The sequence below is a fragment of the Psammomys obesus genome, unplaced genomic scaffold (genome assembly GCF_907164565.1).
Source record: "Psammomys obesus unplaced genomic scaffold, mPsaObe1.curated_primary_1811, whole genome shotgun sequence".
Classification (NCBI taxonomy): domain Eukaryota; kingdom Metazoa; phylum Chordata; class Mammalia; order Rodentia; family Muridae; genus Psammomys; species Psammomys obesus.
Genome location: NW_026593286.1, coordinates 41784622 through 41804464, shown reverse-complemented (window position 1 = coordinate 41804464; position 19843 = coordinate 41784622). Strand labels below are relative to the sequence as shown.

At 41.7% G+C, this 19843-nt stretch overlaps 1 protein-coding gene and 1 long non-coding RNA gene across 4 annotated transcripts in view; one reads left to right on the top strand and one right to left on the bottom strand.

The window, feature by feature from the left end:
- The window catches only part of Hibch (3-hydroxyisobutyryl-CoA hydrolase), a 68127-nt gene extending 51859 nt beyond the window's left edge, over positions 1-16268 (bottom strand). Inside the window, exons 1-5 of one of the 2 annotated variants that reach the window (XM_055616502.1) lie at positions 16096-16116; positions 7119-7161; positions 5139-5228; positions 3444-3581; positions 473-557 (exon numbers count right to left, since the gene is read on the bottom strand). In XM_055616502.1, coding sequence (XP_055472477.1) covers positions 473-557; positions 3444-3572 — 214 coding nt within the window. In that variant the 5' untranslated portion in view covers positions 3573-3581; positions 5139-5228; positions 7119-7161; positions 16096-16116. Of the gene's footprint in view, positions 1-472; positions 558-3443; positions 3582-5138; positions 5229-7118; positions 7162-16095 lie in introns of both variants that reach the window. The other variant, XM_055616501.1, reaches the window with a different exon arrangement.
- A 114-nt stretch (positions 16269-16382) lies between these two features.
- LOC129683796 (uncharacterized) lies at positions 16383-18792 on the top strand. Of its 2 annotated transcripts, XR_008721199.1 has the most exons (3): positions 16383-16444; positions 16680-16752; positions 18404-18792. It is a non-coding gene; the product is annotated as an uncharacterized LOC129683796 (long non-coding RNA). The 2 variants fall into 2 exon arrangements; XR_008721198.1 differs by lacking the exon at positions 16383-16444 and having other exon boundaries at positions 16454-16752.
- The last annotated feature ends 1051 nt before the right edge of the window (positions 18793-19843 follow it).

Here is a 19843-nt window from a genome sequence, read left to right as displayed (position 1 = left end):
AAACTCCAATCACCAGAACAGATATTTATTATCCCTAATTAATTAAATACATACAGACTGAACTGACCCATAATAAAAAGGAAATTTTCATTAATGTATGTTTAAACATGCAGCATGACCCTACCCTGCTGCCAGCTCGTGCTTGCTCTGGACTGTGAGAGGTGGGAGGGCGATGGAAGTGAGCATGCAGCAGGTTTGGAAAACGGGAAGTCCTTCACTGGGCAGAGACAGTGTTGATGTTGGGGGAAAGGTGCACAAGAGGAAAAGAAAATATCTAAATTTCTCAGCACCGTACATGTGCAGTAAAATAAAATCTCCATTCGAATAATAACAATTCTCTACATTTTTTTAAGTTTTAAAGAATTCTTAACATACACCAAAGAATTCTAAAAAAATTAATCAAAAATTATCTCAAGCATTTTCCAATACTTAGTAGTTCCAGTGAGGTGATGGTTTATAGCAGGCATTTTACCTTTGATATCCCCTCCAGCACAGAAGGCCTTTCCTCCGGCTCCTTTGATGATGATCAGGAATGTGTCAGGGTCTTGTTCCCACTTCTATCCAAACATAAAAGATAATAATGGCTTTTGAGAGGAGAGTAAATACATGCTCATTTAAGATACATTCATATACATATGTGTGCACCTATGAGGTCTTCATAAAACACATCAGAGGAATAGGTCCCCCCGATTTCATCTCATTTCCTAAGCACAGTCTATGACCCAGAAATACCTGTCAAAGCTTGAAGACTGAGATAAATACATGCCTAATGGCACTGAGTCATACACATTCATGGGTCTAAGGAACAAATCAACCAAAGAGTGCTGGCATGTGCTACACCAACCCTTTCCCCCATGGCAACACAGGACTCTTGTTATACCAAAATAATTTATTATACAGGCACGTTCTTACAGAGTTTTAAAAAGGGTTTTGTGAGGTCAGGCAATAAAATCAGCATCATGAGAGTATTGGGTGCAAATCATGGGCAGAGTGCTTGCTTTATAGCCATCCTGTGAAAGATCACTGTTCTCATTTCCTTTCAGCTGAGGAAAGTTGGGCACAGTGACTAACATGCCCCCCTACAGGGTTAATATCAAGAAATCTAAGTTTTGAATACATGCCTGACTTTCAACCCTATACTTTCTAATGGCCCATGCATTTCACTTTAAAAATCTATCTAGGGAAGTAAGAATGGGTAAGAAATATAAAGGTCGAGAGGCTGGAGTGTGGCGTACTTGATTGGCAGGCACAGGGAGAGGAAGGGAAGAGGGCTAGCAAGCAGCAGAGGGAGGAGGAGCTGTCCAAGCAAGTTAAAACAGCTGTCTCAGGGCATGAAGTGCCCACCTCCAGTCCCAACCAGCAGGGAGAAGGTACAGATAGGAAGACTGTAAGTTTGAGGCCAGCCTGGGCTGCCTAGCTAGACTGTCTTAAAAACTCAAGGACACTTTCTATCCCAGCTGTAGGCCCCTCCCCCATCCCCTCCCAATCCTGCCCTCCCTCACTCTTCTCCTCCTGTGCCCCTCCCCAAGTCCAATGACAGAGGAGGTCCTCCTCCCCTTCCATCTGACCCTAGCCTATCAGGTCTCATCAGGACTGTCTGGATCCTCTTTTTCTGTGGCATATTTAGGCCACCTTGCCAGAGGCAGGTGATCAAAGAGCCAGCCACTGAGTCCATGTCAGAAACAGCCCCTGCTCCCCTTACTAGGAAAACCACATGGAGACTGAGCTACCATGGGCTACATCTGAGCAGGGGGTTAGATTCATCAGTCTCTGCAGGAACCCCTGAGCCCAGATATTTTGGCTCTGTTGCTCTCCTTGTGGCTGTGCTCTCCTGTCCCTTCCAGGTCTTTCATCTCCCCCTTCTTTCATAAGATTCCCAGTACCCTGCCCAATGAGTCTCAGCATCTGCTTTAATACCCTGCTGGGTAGAGTCCTGTCCTGTTCCCTGTCTTCTACTTCCGATGTCTATCCTGTTTGCCCTTCTGAGTGAGGTTTCAGCCTCTTCCCTAGGGTCCTCCTTGTTAAGCTTCTTTAGGACTATAGATTTTAGCATATTTATCCTATATTATATGCCTAATATCCACATATAAGTGAGGATATACTATGTGTGTCTTTCTGCTTCTGGGATACCTCACTCAGGATGATCTTCTAGTTCCCACCATTTGCCTGCAAATTTCATGATTTCCTTCTTTTTTATTGCTGAGTAGTATTCCATTAAGTAAATGTACCACAATTTCTGTGTCCATTCTTTACTTGAGGGACATCTAGGTCGTTTCCAGATTCTGTCTATCATGAATAAAGCTGCTATGAACATAGTTGATTAAGGAATAAGTGTTGTTAACATTTAGTTACTATACAGATATACATACACATAGAAAATTTATTTTTAAACTTGTTTTAAAAAAGATAATCTTACTTGGTATTTTCTGACAGTTATTTAAACATTTCATTCCATTAAATCAGTTGTGATATTCAAAAAAAAAAAAAAAAAAAAAAAACAAGCCAAAAACCCGAAGGACAAAGTTATATCAATCCAAAGGCAGTCATGTATAAGCAGGTTAGACTAGTTCATGTTAGGTCTCAAACCCAAGACAAATAGTAAAGGTGCCTATTTAACATATCAAAGAGGACCAGCACAACAGGTTCTCTCAGCATCCTTAGGCCGTGTTACAGGGTATGGCTGGCATACCCAGACTCAATCCTAAAATTCTCCTGCCCAGGTACTGGGCTGCCCTTTCCTAAACTTGGGTTACTCTGCTGTTGTGTGTGTGTGTGTGTGTGTGTATGTGTATATGTGTGTGTGTGTGTGTGTGTGTGTGTATGTGTTTTGTTTTGGGTTTTTTTTGTCTCCCCTTTACTCTGATGGTCTCCTAGCTCTTCTTCTCCCCTCCTCCCTCTCCTCACATGACCAGGCTCAGGGTCATATTCACTCTCCCAGATCCCACTGGAAATGCTCTCCATTTATCTACATACCTAGAAGCAGCCATGTCCTTCTGTTTTGTTTTTGTTGTTGTTGTTATTTGTTTGTTTGGCTTGGTTTGGTTTGTTTGGTTTTTTGAGACACAGTTTCTCTGTGTAGCTTTGGCTGTCCTGGAACTCATTCTATAGACTAGGCTGGCCTTGAACTCTGCCTTCTAAGTGCTGTTATTAAAGGTGTGCATGTCCTTCCTTGTTACTTCTTCTTTTCATTCAGTACACTGATGCTCTAAGAGCAGTCAGCATCACTGTTTAAAAAGTCAGTGAACCGAAGAGTAGCTGAACACAAAAGAAACATGAAAAAGAGCTCTGTGAAGCAGAAGGTGTCTCCTGAACGGTGAGTGGGAATGGGCCCAGAGGAAAGCATCATCGGTGCTGAGTCAACAGTCCCGTGACACAATTCCAGAAATCTTATCCTACAGTGTACTTCAGAAGGATCTACACCATGTTTTCAGATGATTACCGACCTTTAGCTGTGGATAGATCTGCCGGATCATGTTCAGAGACAGCGCATTGAGGAACTTGGGTCTGCTGAGCGTTATGAGCCCAGCACAGCCTCTCCTCTCCAGCAGCACTTCTGCAGCCTCTGTGTGCATGGACACTCTCTGAGAGAACAAAGAGTAACATCACAAGTGTCATTATATGTGTACTGCAAAACACACACCAAGTGCATTTTAGGCAATAACTAGAGGAATGGCTACCTAGGGATGCCTAACAAAGGTTTCTCTGATTATATAGATGGAGTCCACAAGCAAACCATGCACATGTCCTCAATTTTTACTATTTTTCTCTGTGGCTCAAATCAGCTAATCTAAAATACAGCCTCTTCCTTGAGTTCCCTGGACTGTGAAATGCTCTTAAATCTTGTAGTCTGTTACCACATTTCAAAATTTATATTAGGTGCTTAGAAAATGGGGAGAGCAAATAATCTTTCTACATAGTAACTATTGATAACTTGAAAAAAGAAGCATCTGGGCTGGGGTTTGACATACTAAGAAAAAGGGAGGTGAGAATTCTAAGTAGAACAATGGCAAGTACTAGCCATCCACAATGAATTTCTGAAATTGCTGAGATGCTAAAGGTGAGTGCAACAAAGGCTGGACAAGAAAATGAGCAATGGGAGTACAGCCAGGCAAGCAGTAATGCCAGATAACAAGAGTTCAGATTTCTATATTCTGTGTTGGAAAGACGTCTACACACTGGCTTAGGGTCTCACACAGGACTACTTTGCCACCAGTCATGGAACTACCGTACTAACAAAACTGTCTTCCACCCAAAAGGATGTAATGTAGAAACAGATCAGACTGGCACACTCGTGCCCTAAGAGCTAGCATCACTGTTTTAAAAAGTCAGTGAAACTAATAGCGGCAGGAAACAAAAGGAAATGTGAAAAAAACAAAAAAAGAGCTATGTGAAGTAACCACAGTGCCTGTAAGAAACACGAGTTTAACTACACAGCAACCTTATAGGATTCGGACACACACAGCTGCCAGAGCTAATAGCACCACCTTCCCTAAGACCTTGTTTTATCCATGAACAATAATTTAAACCTCACACACACGGTCCATGACTGAAGCTGTGTGAAGAGATTTCTGAGACCTTGTGCCAAAACTCCAAGTAAACAAGAATCCTGAAATCTCTTCCTTCATAACTTGGGTTGTTCTTGGAATATTCTTTTGTGCCCATTTCACGTAGTAACAGAAATGAGTTTGACTTTAGATTAGCCATCATCTTACCCACAATTATTCAGAATGATGTTTCAGGCATGAGTTGTCCTCCTCACTGTATACAGCTTGAACTCAGGTGAACTTTCTCACATCACCTTGTTTAACCCTTGTAATACCCTCAAGATATAAACTGTCTGATGTCCTGAAAACAGCTCGCTATTTTTACTCTCCCAGGTTCATGTCACCAAATAGAGTAGCAACACATGGGATCAGTACACAGTATAAGACTGGAGAGATGGCTCAGTGGTTAAGAGTATGTACTGTCTTTGCACAGAATTCAGTTCCCAGCATCCATAATAGGCTGCCCATTATTGCCTATAACTCCAACTCCAGGGGGATCTGCTGCCATGGCCACCTGTACTCACACACATATCCACACACAGACATTCACACATAGACATAATTAAAAATACTAAAAGTGAATCCAAAACATACACAACTGAAAGTCGGTTTAAAATTTAAAATTGTAGGTCAGTGGTGGAGTGCTTCCTCAGCATGAGCAAATCTTCAATTCAATCCTCAGGACTGCAAAATAATTCAATATTCAGTACCACAAAATTTTAAAGATAAATCACTTTAAATTTTACCTGGACTTGTATGTATTAAATCCATACAATCCACACATATACCTAATATATGATAAAATTTAGACAACTACATTTTGACAGCTTAGACATGTTCACATTTTCCTTTGTAAAATCATGTGTAATTAATTCTTACAATTCATTACTACATAAAAAACAAAAATGATATGCGCTTAGCGGAGCTTTAAGAAATCCCACTGAACAATAGAAAAGTATTCATCCTTTTAATTTAAATTTCTCATCAGAAAAAAAATTAGTTAAATAAAATTGTCCCTGTAATAAGATATACTTCTCAAGCAACTTTACAAAGATCAGAAATTCTGCTATCTTATCCAGTCCAGTGTGTGAGGAAACACATGCTGTGGAAGCAGGAACTACAGCCAAGAAAAACAATATTCCACTTTTTTAAAAAGACAAGTTCTTCCCATGTTGCTCTGTGGCGGTCACGTGCCATGATAAAGGCAAAAGGAGCTGCAGTTAAGTTCTGAACAGTCCACTTACTACACATTAAAAGCAACAACAAAAAACTTTACTGAAAAAGCTTTAGAACTACACATGAGAGCTACAGGCCTTCATAGGCCTATAACGAGAATTAACTGAGTACATTCCTATATTAAGTACTTAGAGGATAGTGCTATAGCAGATGGCTCATTCATACTAAGGGATTCATCAGGTTCTAAAAAAGATACAAAACTGAATTTAAAAGTATTTTCCTATAATCTGATAAACAATGAATGTTTAACTTTGCAAGGTACAATAGGCATAATAACTGCTAAAGTATTAGGTCATTAATACACTATACACTATATTAGTTTAAGATTTTTAAATTTTGTATACAGGTGCTTTGTCTGCATGGCATGTCTATTCAGTAAATGCTTACAGTGTGTTGGTATAAAGTTCTTGTGGAATGTATACACTTTACCTTTGTTCATTCAAATGCTGACTTTGCTACCCCAGTAACTGGTTTCAATCCAGACATTGCATTGTGATGCTTATTCGAAGCATCACCTGTCTCAAGTTTGTGTAAACATGGCACCATCTGTCTCTATATTGTCAATTAAAATGACCAGCCACAATGCTGAGCAATAGAGAGGATAGGGTGGGACTTCCTGGTCCAGAGTGATAGGAAGAGGAAGGAAGCAGGGAGGAGAAGAGGAGAATCTGTAGGAGAGGTCTTGGAACCATGAGGAGAGATGAACTGGACCTAAGATATGACTAAAAGCAGAATAATGGGTGAAATCTGAATGGTAGGAAACTATGCTGGTTTGGAGGTTTAGGAGGGAGTAATTAAATAAATGGAGTTAATTAAATAAATCCTAGTCTCTGTGTGTGATTTGGGTATACAGCTGTTTAGGAAAAACTGCTGCTTAACTAAAAGATATATCAATAGTAAATATTATAGCCCACAACACAGTGCCTGCAGAGGCCAGAAATGGGCACCAGATACCCTGGAACTGAAATTTCATATTGCTGTGAGCCACCATGTGGGTGCTGGGAACTGAACCCCAGTCCTCTGTGATAGCAGCCAGTATCTTAACCATTTTCTCCAGCCCACATGCTAAATTTTTAAAACATAGTATCTCTTTAACATTTAGGAGCAGTATGTGGTAAGAAACCAAGCGTTTGTCCAAGATTAAGTTGCAGACTCAGGATTTAAAACAGGACAGTAGTATTTACCCACATTCACTACAACACAGTGTGATGGAGGTGGCAAGTGGTTAGAAGATTGAGGACAGTGATTAGGGGGTTCAAGGAAACCTGCCATCTCAGTAACATCTCTTTAAATTGTGCCATAAACTAACAATCCCAGAAAAACAAAGGTCAGACTTACCAGATGCCGCAGAACAACACTGGCTCTCCTGAGTGAGCTGAACCTGAAAGGAATGGAGAAGAGCATGGTAACCCAGGCAACCACTCCTTGATGTACAAACTCTATAAAGCCTCTTCTAAAGGTTATTGGAACAAAACCTTGCAAAAGAGATTGACTGTTGACGGGCACAGCAATGAAATGATGGAGCCATTTTAAAGAACTTTGGCAGTTTCTTCCAAAACTAAATACCTTCTTCCCATGTGTTTTAGGAACTTCCTTGGGGATGGAAACAAATGTCAACCCCCTACTTACAGGACATCAAAGACACCTAAGTAATGCCACTTAGTGCAGTGTGGGAAACCAATGACCGTATTGGGGTTACTCAGAGCACATGTGAGTTGTGAGTTACAGAGGTGTGGGGGACCGGAAAGCAGCCGCACCTCCAGAATGTCTTGTCCCAACACAGATATCAACTTTTCCATAGCTACACAGATGGAATCCCTGCTTCTGTTAACCTTCCATGATCAAGGAAGGTTAACTCTGGCACCTTCCAAGACCAAGGTCATGTGCAAGTAGGAAAGAATTACATACAAAAGACTGGGAGTTGCAGGAGGGAGAGGCTAGAAGCTCAGATGAGGGCCTGCTAGACTTCCCAAACCCTCCATGAAAAACTGTCAACAGTCAATAAGCCTGGGCTCCGCACATGTGTAGCTGCATTCACGCCTGCATGCGTGCACACATACCTGTGTAGCTGCTTGCAAGACAATGTGCCACAAAAAGAAATGTGCTACCTACACAGACACCCCACACACAGAAGGATGAAAACTAAATATTGTGTGCTCCTAAGACGTAAATCTGAAAAGACTAACACTGAGATTTCAAGTGTAAAATATTTTGAGAATGACAGAATTCTGGAATTCACAGAAAAACAAACAGCTGTCAGCAATTTAAGAGGGGAGAGGAAAGGATGGTGGTGATATGTTCAAACTAATCTGTATAACACTGTACATGCATTAGATAGTTATTAAAATCTTTGTACAAATTTTCAGTTTAATTTTCTGAAATCTAAAAATATTAATCTACAAATAAAAGTCTGTAAATTTTTAAAATTACATTCTGATTATTTATTTGGGGTATGAGGCATCTGTAATTTTTTTTTTTTTTAATTTGGTAAGGATGCAACACAATATGCTCTGAGACACCCTGGGGGAGATCTGAGTTACTCTGACCTCCTTAATAGGCAATATGGAAATACAGACCTATAACCTCAGTCATAATTTGCTTTCTATTGCTGTGATGAATCCAACTTAGGGAGAAAATGGTTTATTCAGCTTACAGGTCACACACCATCATGGCGTAAGCTAGGGCATGGAGGACTGAAGCAGGGTCATGGAGGAACACTGACTACTGGCTGACTCCTCCTGGCTTGCTCAGTTTGCTTTCTTGTACAGCCCAGAACCACAGGCCCAGGGATGGCACTGCCCATATGATGGTCCCTCCTACATCAAAGAAGAAAATGCCCCAAAGGCTTGCCTGTAAGTCAATCTTAGAGAGGTATTTTCTCAGTTGAGAAAATTTTCTCAGTTTCTCAGATGACTCTAGCATGTGTCAAAATGTCACACACACACACACACACACACACACACACACACATACACACACACACACGAACCCAAAGCCTAACCAGGACAACCTCTAGGTCTTAAACGTTTAGCTGAGTATAGTGGCATGCACACATAGTTCCTAGGAATACTGAGGAAAAAGGACCACTTGATCCCAGGAATTCAAAGCCACACTGCTCAACACAGTAAGACCCTATCACAAAAGAAAACAAGTAAACCTTACATGTCCTTTCACTTTCCACTGCAAGGGCCTGGTTAAATATTCCCGCCAACTCCATGACAGGCCTCATTTTCTTGCTAGACAAAACAGACCTAAGAGTTTCAGGAAGAAAACACACACACACACACACACACACACACACACACACACACACACACAGAAAAAGTCAACCAACCAGAAACAGCCAAAGACATCTGGCCTGGGAAGATAAGGTTGCTTATTCCAGAGTCACGTGGCCTCCACACATACCAGCCAATCCCAAGCCCAGTTATGCAGGAATCCCCCTCTCTGGCTTTAAAAGGAGCTTTGGAGCTCCCCTTGTGGTTGTTGCCACGTTGTAAAGGTAGTGACCCCAGCATGCTGGACTTCTGCAGAATAAACGCCCGTTGTTGCTTGCAGGCTACTCAAGTCTGGGGTCGTTCTTTCAGCATCTCCCGGACCCTCACGCCATCTGGCCATTTCTCAAGCACTTGCAAACTATGATTTACTAACCCATTCAGTTTTTGAACTAGGGGAAAACTGAAGATACCTAACAGCGCAATACTTTTAAACAATGTGTCATCTCCACACAACCATTACACATACTTTAAGTTATGTAAGTAATACAACATGGAGAAAGTTATGACACACAATTTAAAAGCTATCTATCAATAACAGAAATACTACACTCCTCATGTTCTCTAAAAGCATTAGGCTACGAAAGCAGCTAACATAGAGCTTGACAAAAGCGACCAACTGATAGACATGTGATTGGTGATGAAGAAGCTGGGAGAGACATGAGAAGGCAGGAAATCATGTGTAATTAAGCATAAGGTGGTGCACAACTGTAATCTCAGGATTTGTGAGGTGGGACAGGAGAATGTTGAGCAAGAGACCAGCCTGGGCAACACCTCCCAGCCCCTACATATATATATATGTAGATGATGGCTCAAGAATAATATAAATATTTCACTAAGCTATAAACTTCAGAATAGTGCATTTGGTACCTTATGTAAATTTTCATTTAGCAAGAAATTGAGAAACTTGAGATCAGGGAAGGTAATGGCTGGAAGGTACATAAGAATGGCCTCCAAAATGTATTAACCTGTTTCTTGAACCAGCTGACAGTAACAGGCATGCTTTGTTTGTGAACATTAATCAAACTGCATATTTACACTTTTTCAAAGAGTTCCTCCGAAGACAGCATCTCATCTCATGCTCTTGAAGAACTCACAAAGTAATAACCACATCAAAACTGATATTGCTACAGTACTCTGGGATACATGCTTCTTATTGAAGACACTGTAAAATGAACTTTTATTTGTCTGTTTCAACTGTCGTCTTAGAGGCTTACTGCCTCTGTCTGCTAACCTAGGCCTAGTCCTGGAAGCATCTATCCTCCATACAATCTAACCTAGGCCTAGAATGTTTGCAGCCTCTGAGACTTACAGCTTAATAGGATGACCCTTTCTTGTTCTTACTGAGCACTTTTGGCCTTTTTTCCTGGGCTGTTGAGTGAGCTATCAGGCCTTTTCCTCTGGGGCCATCAGCTGAACTAGCAGGCTTTTGGGATTTTTCTATCTAGGACATGAGCTGACTAACAAAGGCTTTTTCCATTGGACCTGAGCTTAGGAGGACGGTCAGCTGAATGCTTTCTCTGCCCCTCTGAGCTAGTAGGTTTTCACGCCAGCACCTGGCTCCTGAGTCTTCACTGGTAAAATCGAACGATTTGCAATTTTCATTTTTTATAACAAGATATTAAACTAAGGAGAAAAAAAAAAAACAAAGCAAGAAACAGTAGGCACAGCCTTGCAAGGTCTGTGCCATCTGCAGATATGCATACATGATGGCACTAATAAACTGCCAGGTCTTGATGTCTTTCAGTGATCCCTTCAATGTAGGTTGAATAAATGAGGCAAGAAAGAAAGAAAACCTAGTAGCACCACGCTTACCACTTAAAAATACATTAAACTGTTGTATATAAACAACTGAAATCCAATTGACTTTCCAGAAGTTATGCTATTTTCCTTTTAAATTAAGTTCAAATCAAGCAATACCACCAAAAGAAAAAAAACACATATTTGTCTAAGTCACAATTCAAATTCTGATCTAGCATATTTTGAATTTGCTCACCTCAAGTGAAATCCTCTGACCCCAGAGTTCCCTATGTGTCTGTACACTACAATCTTTTGAAGACCCCAGTGTTGTGTGTGTGTGTGTGTGTGTGTGTGTGTGTGTGTGTACACTAGAATCTGTTGAAGACTCCAGTACCCCATGTTGGGTATGTGTGTATATGTGTGTATCTGTGTGTGCCTGTGTGTCTGTGAATGTGTACACTAGAATCCGCTGAAGACTCTGGTAAATACCCTAAAACTCTGTTCACAACAAACCCAGTTAAATATAGACTATGGAAGTGAGGCACGGGTGTGGGGATTTCGTTTGAAGTTCCCCAAAATGACTACTACAAAGTGCAAGCAAGTTGTAAAAACATTATAAAAATTAACGTGAAGTAATGAAGGACAGGTAATTTACAAGTATTTTCTAGAAAAGGCTTTTATGCAGGCTTTGGGTGCATGCAGAGGCCAGCGGTCAGGGCTGACTAGTCAAGGCCTAATTTCAAGTTCAAGCTTATTTTTAAGACAAAGCCTTTCACTGGACAGGTTAGACTAGACTTGCAGCAAGCCCAGAGCACCTCTCTCCGCCTCCCAATATGGGCTTTTAAGTGGATGCTGGGATCTGATCTAAGAGATTCACGCCGGTGCAAGCCTTTACTAGCCAACTTATCCCCAGCCCCTCATACAGACTTTTCAAATATGAAACACCGGAACACTCAAAAAATTCTACTTGACTCAATTTTGTCTTTGGCAACTTTTCAGTATTAAGAAGCTTAAGTACCACAAACACATGTGCTTGGCCCTTGGCTTAGTTCCCCAGCACAGCAAAGGAAGGAAAAAAAAAAAAAAAGAATTATTTCTTTCAAACCACAGTGTCTCCAGAGTCCTTAATGAGGCCAGCACCTATGTACCAGCTGAAAGTTACAGAGGGTGCTGCTAGACTGGGAAATCTAAGTAACAACTCAAGCACGCTCTGAGATACTAGGGCATGAGAAACACGGGCCTAACTTCAAATCCCAGTTTAATTAATGAGCTACAGTTCTCTCGCTCGGAATCAAGAGAAGTTAACCCAAACCTACCACACCCAAGTGCAAAACACTGGCAAGGCACTTGTAGGCCACAAAGATCTCAGACTGATGACAATGAAAGTAAAGGAAGTTAGGTCTAACTAATTTCTCCACCATTTTCTATAACAATCATATTGCTTCCATTTAGTGCCATTTATACGAAACTAATATTTAAAAACAAGTCTTGGGGCTGGGGATGTAGCTCAAAGGTACAGCATTTGGTTCAATCCCCACAACTACAAACACATAAAATATGATATGTGAGCGTTCAGTCTCCAAAATTCCAAACTTATTATCTTTCTTTTCTTTTACTTCCAAAACTGCCATCTGGTGGACAGGAGAAGGTCACACACATCTCAGCTAGTGCTGAAGTCCTTGTTTAATTATCAAGCTTAAGTAATACCTTCAAGTAGATATGAAATTAGTTTCTCAAAGTATGGTTCATGGACAAGAACCAGGTATACACTGGCTACTTGGCTTGAAATGCAAATTATTTGCTCCATCAGAGACCTACTACAAAAGAAACTGAAGGCAGGACATGGAAATCTTCCTGGTGATTACAATACATACTAAGGAGTAAAAGCAACCGGGATAGCTGGGCCTTTAGCACATGCCTTTAGTCCCAGCACTGGGGAGATGGAGGCAGGGTGATCTCAGAGTTTGAGGCCAACCTGGACTACAGAGCAAGTTATAGTGAGGCTCTGTCTCAAAAACCAACCAACCAAACAAACAACAAAACACCTATATCTTGGATAAAATTTTTAGAAACTTTCTTTGCAATTATCTACTAAAGCAAATACAAACTTACAAAATCACACAACTCTATGTGAAACTGTTCAGGCCAGGTAGGTGATAAAAGGACCCCAGCAGCTGGCAAGATAAGCAGGGCAGAAAGTCCAATGAGTAACCCAGGGGTGAACTGATGGAAAACAGGGACATGGCTTACTATATTATAAATTGAAAACTCCGAAAAAGAAGAAGACTTCAAGCAAGAATAGAAAGGAGAGTACAGGTCCTGGGACTCTTAAAAGACAATGGCTGCTTTACATGAATAAAGTAGGAATTTGATTTTTAGCTTGTGTTTGCTGTGATATAAAGCAGAAATATTCAACAACAAATGAAGAAAGGACCCTGAAGCCTAACAGAGAAATGAGGACTGGAGACACATTAGGAACAACCACAGAGGCGCTAGAAGATCCACTTGTCTGTAAGGAATCAATACAAACACTGGCGCTTGTGGCAAATTAAGAAGACTCCTACTCCTGTGCCTGGTTTGCAAACGTCTTTGTTATTATTTTCTTCCTATTTAATCAACAGTTATTTTAAAACCACAAGTTCTTTAAAACTAGATTTATTTATTTATACATGAGTGCTCTCTTTGCATGCATGCCTGCATGACAGAAGAGGGCGTCAGACCCCACTATGGATGGTTGTGAGTCACCACATGGTTGCTGAGAATTGAACTCAGGATCTCTGGAAGAGTAGCTGGTGCTCTTAATTGCTGAGCCATCTCTCAAGCCCACCATAAGCATTTTTTTTTTAAATCAAGAGATTTTGCCTAAGCTGCAGTTTTCCAGATTTTCAAAGCAAAAACAAATTTTTAAAAAGCCACCCTGATAGTTGTGGGACTAGAGGGTCTGCATTCTCCTAACAGTACTAATGAGAGAACAGAGAAGCTCCCTCTGAGACAAAGAGCCTTCTCCCTCACCCAATAGTCCCTCACTGGTCCCCACCTCTGTCATATAGTGACCTTCACTAAATGGTCGGTCTCTGATTGGGTTTATAGCTCCTAACCCAGAAAAAAAAAATGGGGGGATGGTTAACAGAGCCTCAAAGAGTGCATCTTTTTACAACTAGACTTGAAGGAACAGAGGCAGCAAACAGCAGGAGCCAAACATTGTAGTTAGGCAGAGGGCAGGAGGTGTATAGCTTAACAGCATTTCTCTTTCTCTTTCTTTCTTTCTTTCTTTCTTTTTCTTTCTTTCTTTCTTTCTTTCTTCTCTCTCTCTCTCTTTTTCTTTCTTTCTCTGTCTCTCTCTTTCTTTTTTTCTTTCTTTTTTTTTTTTCAGAATTAACCTCTTCTATCTAAAGCTGGCTTTACCCTCTCTGCACTTTTTCCTTTGAAACACTTATCAAGATCAGCAACTAAATATCACTTTAAGTATTTGCTTAAGAGCTGGTTAGTACCTGCCCACACTGCCTACAGGATAACCAGTGCCCAGAACAATGTCTCCAGTATTACAACACATTATTTTATTCCAAGTAAACTGGAAGGTACTTAGGAGAGCTTCTAAGCAGATGAAAGCAAGTTCTGAAGTAAAACTCAGTATGTTTTGTGGAGCATTCATATACAGAACTTAATCAAGCTGGAAGAAGTAACCCCACCAAGTTTCAAAACAAAACAAAAACTACTGACAAAGGTCATTTAGAAATCTATTATCCACACAATTGCACACATCTGAAGTGCAACTGAGGCGTTCAGCATGGAGATCAGAAGTGATATGGGGAAAAAGAAAAACACCCAAGAGCTAAATTGGCACTGCAATGGTAGGAACAACAGCATCACAAGGGCAAAGTGAGGCTAAGTTCAACTGCATTAGCCAATCAAATCAACCAAGACACAGCGGTCCTTTCCCTTCCAGAAACACTCTCAGATCCCTTAAACATCTGTGGTGTACGCTTCTCTCCCTCGCGGCTGCGTGGTCTTGACTCCAATCTCTTTTGCCAGGGCAACACCCTTTCCAGGACTGGATCTAGAAAAGGGACTTCAGATCAACACTGCCCAATTTGGTCCTGGCAGTTTATATGCTGGAATGTGGAATGAAATAGGGATAAGCTGAACTACAGGATCAGCAGAATCTTTCAAGATAAAATTAACTTTGTAAATATACGTGTCTCTGCAACATGGTTCCCAAATAGTTTGGAATTTGCCATTATCAAAAAACAGCAACAATGAATATAGGAGCAAATGTTAGTATTCACCACGAAAGAAAGAAAAAAGAGAAGCAAGGTAACTCAATGTACAACAAATATTTAAGAATCAAATAATCGGATACAATGTCAGGTGCTTTCCGCTGAGACCGCACTATTTTAAGATTTACTTTTAATTATGTGTATGTGTGTGCCCCTGTGAGTACAGGTGTCCTGTGAGTCCAGAAGAGACGGTTAGTCCTAAGAGCTGGAGTTACAGTTAGTTATGAGCCACACAGGGAACAGAACTCCTGTTCTCTGAGCCTTTCCTTCAACAGCTGTACAGGCTCTTAAAACTGCTAAGCCATCTCTCTGGCTCCAACACTAACTATTCACTTAGAACAAAGAAACACTCCCGTGCCTTTGCAGGAACCTTCCAAAACAAACTGTAAGTCATAGGAACTTGCAGACCGAATAAGGGTGAGTTCTAACGTTGAGTTGCTCCTGGACCACACAGCCATCTAACAGTAAACAGCACCCAAAAAATACTTCAGTGAAGCGTTTGACAAGCGGCAATTAAAGTTGTTTTTGTTTGTTTGCTTGTGCTTTTTGTGTATGGGGACAAGGCATTGCACAAGCCAAAGCTCCTAGAATGAGTGCTACCACATTCCCTGTGCAGAGGTCGGGGTGCAGCGAGAGGCACTTTTAAAGTTAGTATCTGCGCTGGTGCTTCTGCCAATGCGGGAGCTTGACACAACATTATTCTGTGAGCTCCAAACATCCGCGCTGCTGCTGCAACCGGCTGAAAAGCTAACCAAGTTCTGGAGCCCTGAGAAAGTACCCCACACAAAAAATAACGTGGCACGTCCCCACACTACACCACCTCCAAGAAAGACAACAAAGAATCAAAAGACAAGCAAAGTCGTGCGACGTCAAGGCCGAATTCAAGCTAGAGAGAGCCAAGTAGGAGGACGCGTGCCGGCGGGAAGACTAACTCCGCGAGGCCTGCAGTGGACACTCGCGAGCCGTCTTCTCCAGCGAGAGGGACTGGCGGCCGCTAAGGCGGCTGCTCGCTCGCTAACTCACCTCGACAGGAGCCGCCACGCGTCCTGCTGCCCCATGGCCTGAAAACCCGGAGCCGAAGCAGAGTGGAGCAACCAACCACCTGCCGAACCCGCCCACCACCAACCCCAGCGGAATAGCTGCGGACACCGACGACAAGTCCTCCGGAGGGCCAGAGCGGCGCACAGACCGCATTTCCGCTACGCTCGCGGGCGGGGCAAAACAAGCGCCGGAGGAAATGAGTAAGAGCGAAGGGCAGGGCCGGGGTCTGGGGGCGGGGCCGAGGCCTGGGGCGGGACCGGGGTCTGGGGCGGGGCCGGAGTCTGGGCCGGGGCCGGGGTCTGGGGCGGGGCCAAAGGGAAGGCCGATAGAGGTAGGTAGCCAAAAGCAAAGAGAAGAGAAAACGGAGTTGGAAAGAGAAAGTGAGTTTGCTCCCTAGATTAGGCTGTTTTGGGAAACGCCCAGTTGGTCGTCTAGGTTTGACCTTCAAGTATGACCAGCAGCGGTCGATTGAGCTTAAGAAATTTTGTGGAATTTTAATAATTTCTAAATGCAAAGGTAAATTTAAACCGGAGCTGACGATGCGCTCTTGTAATCTCACAACGCAGAAAGCTGAGGCAGGAGAATGGTCACCAGTTGCAGGCCACCCTAGACTACACAGCAAAGCTCTGCCTCAGAAAAGTAAGTAAATTTAATGTTCTTTGAGAATCAAACATGTATTTGATATCAAGAGCAGCGCAAAGTCTTTCCGTACTCACTGTGCATAGCTGAACTTGCTTTGAAACATTTCTAATTGTCTAATTGATTTGGGAAAAGTTAGAGATCCCTCAGGCTTCCTCTGTCAGACAAAAATGTCTGATTACGAAAAGACTCACCGACTAAACTTGAAGTCGCTTTTCTCAGCGAAAGCAAACCTACACTAGAAAACAGCTTATTGAGTAAAACCCGTATTTAACTACCCACTGCTGTTGAGTTGCTCCTAGACCCACACAGATGTATAGCTGTAAGCATTTCATCACCAAAAATGTATTGGCATATTAATAATAATAAATGAATTCAGAGAAGAGGTTCAGAAAGCCGGAAATTAAAGGAGTGTGTGGCATCCACCAAACTATACCCTATCCTTAAAGAAGTTAGTCGTTGGCATTTAGGATGATCAGATGTTATCTTTCTGGTGTCATTTATAATAATACCCAGAGAACAAAGGAAGCCAACAGACACAGGGAATTCCTGACCTGACCTGCAATTAGTCCTCAAATAGGTGCAAGCGGTCACATTTGGCTTCACCGTCAAATGGCATCCATCATTCGGCATTCATTTTGGGAAAGAATGAATGTATTAGCCTATCTAGCATATGTTACTGAAATATGAGCTTTTCGATTGTAGTCACAGCTATATCATCCTTTTCCTGACTTCATGTGAAGGGTCCTGTCTCTATGAATACAGGGGCCCCATTCTGGTCTAACTCTGCTATTAAAATATTTCATTCATTTATTTGCTGTGTGTGTCTATACGCATTCAAGTTCGATGGTGCATATGCAGAGGTCAGAGGACGACCTGCAGGAATTGGTTTTCTCCTTGCTCCATGTGGGTCTCAGCGATGGAACTCAGGTTGTCAGGCTGAGAGGCAAGTGCCTTTACCCAGTGAAGCATCTTGATAGTCCCCTATTAATGTTGGAAGAAAGGGCTCTACATTTCCACTTTATACCTTAAGAAATGTAGTCCTCCCCTCAGCATCACGGCTCACTAAAGAATTTGTTTTTCAAGACAGGGTTTCTCTGTGTAGCCTTGGCTGTCCTGGACTTGCTTTGTAGACCAGGCTGGCCTGGAACTCATGAAGAGCTGCCTGCCTCTGCCTCCTTAGTGTTAGGATTAAAGGCGTGCACCACATCCGGCTTATAATATTTTCATTATTCCATAAGGATATTCTGTATCTATTCTAGTTAGCTTTCTGTTGGTGTGATAGACCATAAACAAAAGCGTCAGCTTTGAGTTTATATATAGTTCCTACCCTGATCTGAAGGAAAGCAGAGGCCACAGAAGAACTCTGCTTGATGTCACATAAGCCTATGTTGGGCGTATAATGTATAATTGATAATTAATATGTGGACCTTTGCAATTAGCTTCTTCCACTCCACACAGTATTTTCTAAGATTCATTCACATATATTAGCACTTCACTCCTTCTTCTTACTGAATCATGCTTTTTACATTGGTGGGATTGTATGTGAGAGGGAAGAGGGGGTAGGAGGATAAAGAGGGAGGAAGACTTGTTTAGAACTGTAGATAGTTTAGGATAACCTTGAACTGATCTTCATGTTTTGCTTTCCAAGTGCTGGAGATTACAGGAGTGTACACCACATGCCTGGATTACGTGACATGGGGAATTCAACCGCGGGCATCATCAATGCCAGGCAGGCACTCTACCAACTGACCTGCATCCGAAGCCCCCAGATAGATCACTTCTGTTTGGAATTTTTCATCAGTTGATAGATATTCTGTTGTCTCCACTTTGGGCTACTATGAAGAGACATGCTGTGAACTTTCCTGTATTGCTTTATGTCACATAAGCCTATGTTGTCTGTGGTCTGTGGTCTGTGTTCATTTATTTTAGGTATATATGTAAGACTGGAATTGTTGGGTCATAGGTGAACTGTCTAATCACTTAAAGAAGTGGCTGAAATAAAAAAAATAATCTGGTTGTTTGGTATTTTCATCTAAATCTCACTCTGTGGGCCTTCCTTGAGAATCGCTGCCATGTAGAAGCTGCCTTCTACCAGAGCAAGAGGTCCTGGGGAGACAAACACCAACAGCAAGATGAAGTATTTTTATAACCTAAACTTGGAAGTGATTTACCACTGTGTGTTTTATTGGCCACACAAGGCAAGGAGGCAAAGAGCCTTGAGGGCTGTCTGGAAACTGGTTCTTACACTTGCTTCTTTCTTTCTTTTCTGGTCAACAGTCAATCGTTGAAGCACCTCTATAATTTCATTGAAAGGTCTCTCAGATTTCCCTGCTCAACACACACATGCTGCTGTGCTCATCACCCTTGTAATTCATTCCAAATCCTACAACTGCTCCAGGCACCACTCCGTATGCATTTCACACCCAAAAGTGAATCTTAAGATACCACTTTTTTGTTTGTTCTTAGATACTAAATAATCTCACAATTATGTGTAGCTATGTTTCTAAGACTAGATATGTGGAGATATTGAGCCACTGAAGTGCAGCTAATCTAACTGAGGAAACAAAATTCTTAAATCTTGAATTCAAACTGAAAGCAGTATAAAATTATATTTAATGCATATTAAACTGACAATATTTTAGATATACTGAGGTAAGGAAAATATGATATGAAAGTTGATTTCACATGCCCCTTTTCAGGAACCTTTTTAATTTTACATGTGACTTAATTTTATCTGCATTAGCCAACAGTGGCCTCTCTCATTCGATTCCAGCTGACTGGTTTGGGGCCAAAAGAATCCAGTCTCCACCTTATAATTATCACCCTTGTTTCTCATTTATTTTTCTTATTCTTGTCACATGCATCCCTCCTGGAGGACCCTGCTCATGTGATGTTGATTTTCTGTCCTGCTACCTTAGCTGACATGGTGTCTTAGATCACACTTTTACCCTTCCTAAAGGCTATCCTGGACTCTAGACATGATCTTCCCAAACTCTTCACTCTAGCCTGTGCTGAGCTTCTATTTTCTGAACTTTAATTACACTTCTAATAAGCATAGCCCACTGCTGCTACATGATTCTTTGTTGGA